We start from the raw sequence: 9,289 nt of genomic DNA on the forward strand, positions 1-9,289 counted from the left end.
CATCACCTGAGCACGTGGTGGAGGAGAAATTTCTATTATCTTATTGGCTAACATGTGATTTGGAGGCGTGGCTTCTTTGATGTCTCACCCAGGCGCGACTGCCGAACTTTGAACTTTAACTTTGTTTACGCCGCGAGTTCTGAAAGTCAAACATGGAGTCTGAAAATTGGTAGACATTTTAACGAAATTTCAACAGAAAGGAACATCAAAATGAGTGCATACTATTGCAAATTAACTTCGTGTAGGTAAATAAGGTTCTTTACAGGCCTGTTGCGCTATTTATATTGGTGGTTTTTGTATTAATTTTTGTACAGCATTGATTGAAGTAGCCGGCGAAAACATCGTAGTAGCCGATCGAATGCGCCGGCCGCCGGCTCTTAAATAAACCCCTGTGTAAATTTCATTTGGACAGAACATGAGAAATGGTAGTAAATAGTAAAAGATATCAAAGGTATTTGTTGTCATATTGCGCCCTCTTGAGTAACGATAGATTTAAATATTATTAGGTACACCTGGCATGCTGTATATAAGCTGTGCTTTCTTAACAAAGGCGGTCAATTTGAGTCGCGTATCTGAGTATAGCAGAAATAAAGTTCTTGATGTTTTGGATATCATTGTGTACTATATTTATATTCGTGTCAAGGACACTACAGTATTGGGTCTTACCCTGTTTAACTCTTCGTCATTAAGATCACAAACGACTGCCTTTATTCCATTTGAGGGCCCTTTGAGCATTCTGTTTTGCAAACCTCGCCTGTTGTCAGATCTCATGTTAACCACTTGTGTCACAATTGTTTCGGTGTTCTCATCGTTCTGTCGAGAGAGAAAAAAAGTGAAATGTGCGCATAACATCAAGCCATCTTACGTACCTAAATTAATTTTGTCATTAATTATTCATAGAATACAATATTTATGCCGTATGTATACATTTTGCATTCTTTTAATTAAAAAACCTCTATATTAATATGAATTTACAACTCACGTTAATGATAATGACATAATTTTGGTTTCCATCCAAACTGCCACGGTAAAGTGGGGCCATTCCAGGGCTGTTGTCAGACGCGATACTCGTGCAATCAGGGGGACTTGGGGTAGGGGTATTCGGGATAGGGGTATTCGAGGTAGGGGTATTCGAGGTAGGGGTATTCGGGGTAGGACGTGGTCGAGGGCGCGGACGCCCGGGCCGACCTCTAGGCGGCAGACTAGGACGTGGCCGGTTGCGTCTCCTCGTTGGCAATGAATTCACTTGGTTAGGCATTGTGAATATTAACACAGCTCCAATTAGACCGATAACTACCAACAACTTCATAGTAATATGTTCCTTGTTCCTTGCATAGACCGACTAAATGAATCAAACTATGTGGATTGATTTATATCAGGTCAGAGTTGCTCTCAACTAATCAGAAGCCTGCATTTGACATCACGTGACCTTAATTTACATAAAATGACTATTTCATTTATGAGTAGGGGTGTTTAAACGATTATTATTTATTTTTAGTACAGTGGTGTTTAACCCTAACCCTATTCTATTTTTAGTACAGGGGTGTTTTAACCCTAACCCTATTCCATTTTTAGTACAGGGGTGTTTAACCCTAACCCTATTCCATTTTTAGTACAGGGGTGTTTAACCCTAACCCTATTCCATTTTTTTGAGCATGGTGTTTAACCCTATTTCATTGTTAGAGCAGAGTACTTAACCCCAACTATATTATATTTTTAGTGTAGGGGTTTTTAACCCTAACCCTATTTCATTGTGTACAACAGTACTTTACCCAACCCTATTAAATTTTTAGAACAGGTGAGTTTAGCCCTAATTATTTCAAACATGACTACATGTGTCAAGCCACCCCTGTCGAAATGTCACACATATCACAGAGTTTTAAAAAAAAGTATAGTGACGTAGGAAAAGTCACTTTCTCTGATTACATCAGAAAGTCACCCAACAATGGATTATACCATTGTTAGGTGGGGTGCACAATGGGGTGTTTTTTTTATGTTAGTCTACAATAGGTTTTGGCTTAGTGCTAAAAGTTTTTTGTGTCAGACCTCTTGTATGTATTATGAATTAAAAACCTGGGTGTAGCCTACCTAGGCATAAACATGATTTAGTACTCCAAATGCAAACATCATCAATTCATTTTTTTGTTTCCATTAATTAAATTAAAAGTGAAGTAATTTTCACTGCTCTTTGATACTTTTACAGTTTTTTCACTGTTTTCACTTTCTTTTATTGCAAACAACACAAAGATTAAAGTAACATGTTTAAGGAATTACAACATTTTATTCATTCTTTTGCTTTCTTCTTTTCTTTACAAAGAACATAAATACAGTATTAAATATCACAACATAGGCCTATTTGATTACAAAAAATAAGTAACATTTTTTTGTAATTTCAAAATCAACTACAATATTATTGTCTTTTCTTTATCACAAATGACATTACAGTAATTAGCTATGTACAATAGGCCTACTATAAAGATATAATAATCACTTTCTTTTTTTGCAAACAACATAAGATTAAATTACCACAACATGTTTAAGGAATTTTGTCCGTTTCACAAAATGACATTATCTATGAATTTATTATCTATACGCAGGCTATACGTATGTACAATACAATAAAGTTACATTTACTTAACTGTCATTGTATACAGTATATTATAACAATTTAAAAACTTTCGAAATTTCAACTTAAATCTTATGAACTATTATATAAAAATTAGTCAAAACATAAGATAAAATTATTATTATTATTTATATATATTCCCATATATACATAGTCAGAATATACAAATTTAAAATAGTTTTAGGCTACATAAACTTTCACACATTTTATTAAGTTACAGCATTCCCTTCCCTACTAATATTTTGCTTATAAGCCTAAAATAGAATGTACAATAGGCCTACTTAAAACATTTTTTATTGGAAGTTTTTTTATCAAATCATATTTTACAATATTTTTGTATTACATTCTCCTATCTAAAGAAATAAATTCAAGAAGGTTTTTATTGGCCAAACATAGTTGTTGCAATAATAATAATAATAAACAGGCCTAGATGTGTGTCATTTGATAAAGAAAGGGAAATAATATGTTATTTAAAAAAAGTAATTCAAGAAATTTCCAATAAAAATATGGTCACAATGGTAAATTTAAACTTAAAGAACAGTAAATAATTATCTTATAACGTATTATGTATATATTGGGCTATTTCATGCGAAAGTGGAATTGTATACAGATGATTTTGCTTAATAGTAAATAAGTAAATATATATTTGTCACTGGTAATAATTTTTTGTTAAGCATTTTTCACCTAAATATTTTTCCGAACATATCCGGGGATAAGATTATAAACTTTTTTTGGGGTAAATAATATTGTTTTCTTTCAATAATATGGGTTTATTCAGTAGTATTAGGCCTACAATTTGAACAAAAACAGTTATATTCATGAATGATTTTTATATCATTTTATATTTAACTGATATGGTCTTTCAGAAATAACGAAATAACAACCATATATTATAAATCCCATCAATGTATTTTTTGATTAAAGTTTTTGAGAAATCACAATTAATTATTAAACTAAAAAAAATAAAGGTGAATAAGTAGAATAGTGCCTTTATGTTACATGGCCAGACAAACTTAATTTTCACAACCTGTAGAATGAGTTACTGTAGCATGGGTTACTATATTTTAGGTAAGTCATGGTAAAATCATGATTGAGATGTATTACTTTTTTGTTCCATAATTATGAACATTAACATACTGTAGTAGTTACCTGCTATGTTCTGTTACTTTTGATATGTTAAAGAATAATGAAACGTGAAATATCACTGAAAAAGAAAATAATAGTCATTGCATTCTACAGGTATCACACAACCTGATAAAATAATTATTTATACAGCATATATCAATAGTAATGAAAGGATAAATAATATTACAAAATTATTATGGAATAAAAAAAGAAAGCGAGAAATAAAATATAGTCATTGCTTTATACAAGTATCACAAAAACCTGATATAATAACTATAATGTAATATTTATCAATAGTACTGAAGGTATTGTAAAAACAAACAAATAAAATATCACATAAAATTATTTAAAGTTATTATATAGCTCTTTATAGCAAATCCCTTTATATCAAGAATATATTTAGTAATGAATAGTAAATATTTATTTGTGAATAATTGTCATATCAATACACTGGAAGTGAAAATATTCTAAATTTTTACGTTACTTTATTTTAATAAATAAATGCTAATAGTAAATAAAGTAAATAAATACTGTAATAAATAAATATATATTTGTCATTGGTAACAAAGAAGAAAGGAAACTAATATTTATTTATTGTTTGTAATAAAATAAGAAAAGTGAGAAAGATGAAATGACACTGAAAAAAAGAGTAAATGAAATGTTGACTGTAAAAAAAAATATTTACTAGAAACAACTCAATTGCATAATTAAGAGAAGCTATCCAGTTTTGCATTTGGAGTACTAAATGTTTATGCCTAGGTAGGATACACCCAGTTTGTAATTCATAATACTACACAAAAGAATAAAAGAGGTCTGACAAAAAAACTCCTAGCACTACAGCCAAAACCTATTGTAGACTAACATCAAGACAAACAACCCATTGTGCACCCACCTTACAATGTAATTCATTGTTGGGTGGCTTTCGACAGGGGTGGCTTTCTTCCGATTTTCAAATAACCTAACCCTAGCTAAATTCAAAACTCCTACCAGTATTATGTTCTGAATAAAATCGATTAAATGCAGTAGGTATAGACAAGTCTTTGGAACAAAAGAGGACCATCTATTGTGTAATCAGTTTCCTTGTCATAATTGTCTTATAGGATAAGCCAAACAGTGACGTCATGTTCAACGAGGCTGAACTTGCTGTGTTGTAAAAACGCTGTCGGTTGTTACATTTTGTAGATTTCTTTATTAAAAACTATTATTGGAATTTAGGAATAATGTTTTATAGTAAAGGCTGTCCTCATGTGCTAGTTTGGCAGAGCTATATGCTGCTTCTTTTTCTGCATTTTAGTTGGTTGTGTGATATTTTATTCTTTCAATAGTTGATTTTGCTGAGATGAAGGTTCTTCTGCTTTTTAGTTGTTTGTGGGCTATTTTTTGTATATGACAAATTTTTGCTATGATATTTGGACGAGTATATTCGCTAGTATTGGGTGCTGAATAAATTCAATCAACTGTAGTGGGTCAGTCGACAAGTCTTTGTAGTAGTGTTTTAGGGGAAGAAAGGGCCATCTACATGTGCTTTACATTCTTTATTTTTTTGTAGGTCTTTTTTTAGATTTCTTTATTAAAACCTACATTGGAATTAAATAATATTGTTTGATATGTAGTAAAGTCATCACTGACTTCAAACTTAAGGTAAACACTGCAGAGCTGTGATGGTTTTTTCCTCTGGTTTTTAGCTGGTCATTGGCCATTAATTAATTCAGTTTACTGTATTATTTTTTTGTATGCTATAAATGACACAGTTTTGCTGTACATAATCGGACAGTAGCGCTGGTATTGCGTGCTGAATAAAATCATGTATAAAATCGAACAAATGCAACAGGCTTAGATAAGGTCTTTTTGTTAATCTTTTGAAACAACAGAGGACTAGCTATCGTGTAGCTTTTTAGTTTTTATTTGGAATGACTTTTATTACTGTGGCACACATTCAAAATGATGGTGCATCCAAAAGACCAAAATCAACTACGAAAATCATTACGGAACAAATGGTTCGGTAAATAAAGCCAAATGGCAACGTTCCATCAAACAAATTAATTATAAATAATAATAATAATAATAATAATAATAATAATAATAATAATAATAATAATAATAATAATAATAATAATAATAATAATAATAATAATAATAATAAAAATAATAATAATAATAATAATAATGATAATAATAATAAAGATAAAAAATTAAAATTAAAAAAAAGCAACTTAAAAATATTGGTGGTGCTTAGGTATTAATGTTCTTATAGATATCAGTTTCCGTTTGTCATAATTGTATTATCATAGTGACGTCCTGTTGCACGTGTCTGAACTTACGGTACTATGTTGTAAAAACGCAAGCGGTTGTTGAATTTTTAGACCCTATTTTGGAATTATAATAGCCTGTCGTCACCACTGGCTTCAAAGTGAAGGTAAACAGAGCTGTGACAATGGTTCCTTTACTTTTTAGTCGATGAGCCATTTATTTTGTTTATTTTTTTGCATAGGCCTAATATAAATGACTAAGTTCCACTGTAGGATATTGGACGAGTACATATTTTCGGTGGTATTGTGTGCTGAATAAAACGTATTTAGTTCAAGTGTAGTACCAAATTAAAAATTGTCTAACCCCTAACTAAATTCATAAACCTCACTTTGACTATTTCCTAACTATGATGTACTAGTATTATAGTTTGCCTATTATTTTCTGAATAAAATCAATCAACTGCAATTAGGCCTATAGGTCTACACATGTCTTCGTATTATTCGTTTGGAACAAAAGAGGGCCAGTTATTGTGTGGTGAAAAAAGATAATTCAGGAAAGTGACGGCATTTTGAACGTGTCTGAACTAGTATGAATGGATTTCAGTGGTTGTTTTTACATTATATATATATATATATATATATATATATATACTGTCTCTTATATACATCTAGATGTGTATAAGAGACAGACTTATACCTGTATCAAGTTTTTTAAAGAAGACTAAGCCCTCGTTCAGTTAAAAAAAAAAACACAAACACACCCCTTAAAAGACAAATGGGGAAAACCCATAAAACAGCAAACGGCCACATAATGCAAAACTATTTAAAATTAAAACGGAACAGTAGAGAAAATCCGATCAGAATGACAAAATAAACTCAGCATCCACTGGAAGGAATCCCAATATCTGCAGACGGATCCGTTTCGGCCTTCCAGGCCTCATCAGTGCAGCTAGGGTATTCGACCCAAACGAAACGTTCGTCCAGCTTAGGTAGGGCCCAAACTAGTCCCACGACCACTAATGATTACAGAGCCAAACCAATATATATACACAGCCCATGTGTTAATGCAAAATTTTAATTTTAAATAATTTTGCATTTTGGTTAAGCCAAGCAATGTGTAATGATTTTATTTGGGATCTAAAGTCTGGGGCTTTTAAACCACCATGTTCATAATCATTGATTAAAATTAGCCTTTTATTTTCTCAATTTGTTTATCCCAAAAAATTCATAAATAATACTCTCAACATCTTTTATAACAGACTCGGGTGTGTCTCGCATTATAGACAAGTTTTGATAGCCCAAGCGATTTTAAAATTGTAATTTTACCGAAAAAGGTTAAGTTTCTTTTTCTCCATGAGTTTAGAGTAAAACAATGTTACGTGATTTTTCGACGAAATGCAGACATAATAATTTGAAGACGTGATAGTTCAAAGCTGGTAACCTATTATATGTTATTTATATAAGATTTTATACTACATTTAACATTATCTGGCGATAGTAGTTGTGAGGCAATTTTCGTTACTACATTAGCTGTTAAGCGTTCTATAGCTGGGGTTGATTTTCTTTTTACTACATAAGCTGTTGGTGTTTCTACATTAGCGGGGAGTTTTACTAAGCTGTGGAGTGTGCTACATCAACGGTTGTTACTACATTAGCTGTTGATTTCTACATTAGCGGTTGTAAGAGGGCTCCTTTTTTATTATGAATAGCGGACCCTTTTTATTATGACTAGCGAACCTTTTTTTCTATGACTATATAGCGACATCTTTTATTATGATTATTAATATTATAGGTCAATGAATAAAAAAAAAATACGTATAGCGATAGCATATTGGTGTTTAATTGTAATGTTATATCTGGGCGATCTTTCGTTCTACTATTATTCAGATGTGTAACATTTCTTCATAAAATACGTCTTTGAAAGTCACTACCCCTATAACATTATGCAACCGGATACAGTTTTATAAGCATTTCCAATTAATGTAGGGACTATATTTCTTAATTAATAATAATCTTAGTGCCAGTAAGTGCCTTGTGGTCAGTTAATTTTGATCAGGCAATATAAAGTAATGTCAATTGTTTAATAGTATTCCAAAACAAAATAGGTTTTTAGGCTTCTCTGATTTTTAGATATAATGTCATATACTTTTGTAAGTCTTTGAAAAAATATCGGGCATTTTCCCCAATATATTACACATAATCACCTAGGCCTATGTGTTCATTGTATAATTATGTGTGTTTAAATATTGTAAATACAAAAATTCCTTTGCCAGATTTTGGGTGGTTATTTCTTGTTATTATATTTTAGATATCAAAATATTTCTATCTAGCATTTTATCTATTGATTTCAATCAAACATTGAATAATGAAGGTAAGTTCATAAGTCATCAAATATGAGCACTATATAATTGTATTGTACTGTATATAGTTTATTTGGTGTATTATGTATTATTTCTAATGATGCTTAGCGAAACGTAGAATAAAATGGCCTTACGGTCAATTTTTGTTTTGGAGTGACATTCTTATTATTTATACTTAAACTCAGTGCACCCTAAGGTGTTGCATTATTCTATAAACTTCCTATTGCAGTAAATATAGAATTATGGATTAGTTTCCAAACAACTTTGACAATGTGTTCTCTTGATGTTCTGTATGTTTATGCAAAAATGATTGATAGGCACAATAATGATTATTGTAAGTTAATATAGACATATTCTAATGGGGCTGAAATAACGTACCAGTAATTCTATTTAAATTATCTCCCATATTTTGTTTTACAGCCAACGCTTACTTGCAACGTATGTAACAAAGTTTTCCAAACCCGCTTCAACTACAATCGAGACCTTTCCCGTCATACTGATGTCAACCAACATCAATAGAAACTGGGGATTAGCTCCAACCCTATGAGCCCTAGTGGCTCGGAAAAGATTTACTGTAGTTAGTAAGATTCGATAACGTTTTATCGTGTATAAGATAAAAAAAAAATATTTTCACAAATCAAATAAAATGACGCCATATTATTGTGGGAAAATGATAAAATATTATTTATCGTTTTCCCATGATTATGACGTCATTTGACTTGATTTGTGAAAATATTTTTTATACTATGCACGATAAAACGTTATCGAATCTTGCTAGTGTGAATACTTCTCTTATTTCTTTTATTTTCTATTTTTATCGTTAATCGTTATCGTCGTAGTGTGAACAGGGCTTTATACCCTAATCTGAGAAATCACCTCCCCCTACATTTCGACATCCTTGGATAAAAACTTGGTACAAAAAAGTCACT

The 9,289-nt window shown here is 31.1% G+C and overlaps 1 protein-coding gene across 1 annotated transcript in view; it reads right to left on the minus strand.

The window, feature by feature from the left end:
- LOC117105161 (extracellular serine proteinase-like) overlaps positions 1-1,319 on the minus strand; it is a gene marked incomplete in the record, with an annotated part of 11,203 nt that extends 9,884 nt beyond the window's left edge. The window contains 2 exon segments of the mRNA XM_033246231.1: positions 667-813; positions 983-1,319. Coding sequence (XP_033102122.1) covers positions 667-813; positions 983-1,309 — 474 coding nt within the window.
- Positions 1,320-9,289: the final 7,970 nt, after the last annotated feature.

This window comes from Anneissia japonica, unplaced genomic scaffold (genome assembly GCF_011630105.1).
Source record: "Anneissia japonica isolate Jap-2015-1 unplaced genomic scaffold, ASM1163010v1 scaffold287852_len814684_cov197, whole genome shotgun sequence".
In the NCBI taxonomy this organism is placed as follows: domain Eukaryota; kingdom Metazoa; phylum Echinodermata; class Crinoidea; order Comatulida; family Comatulidae; genus Anneissia; species Anneissia japonica.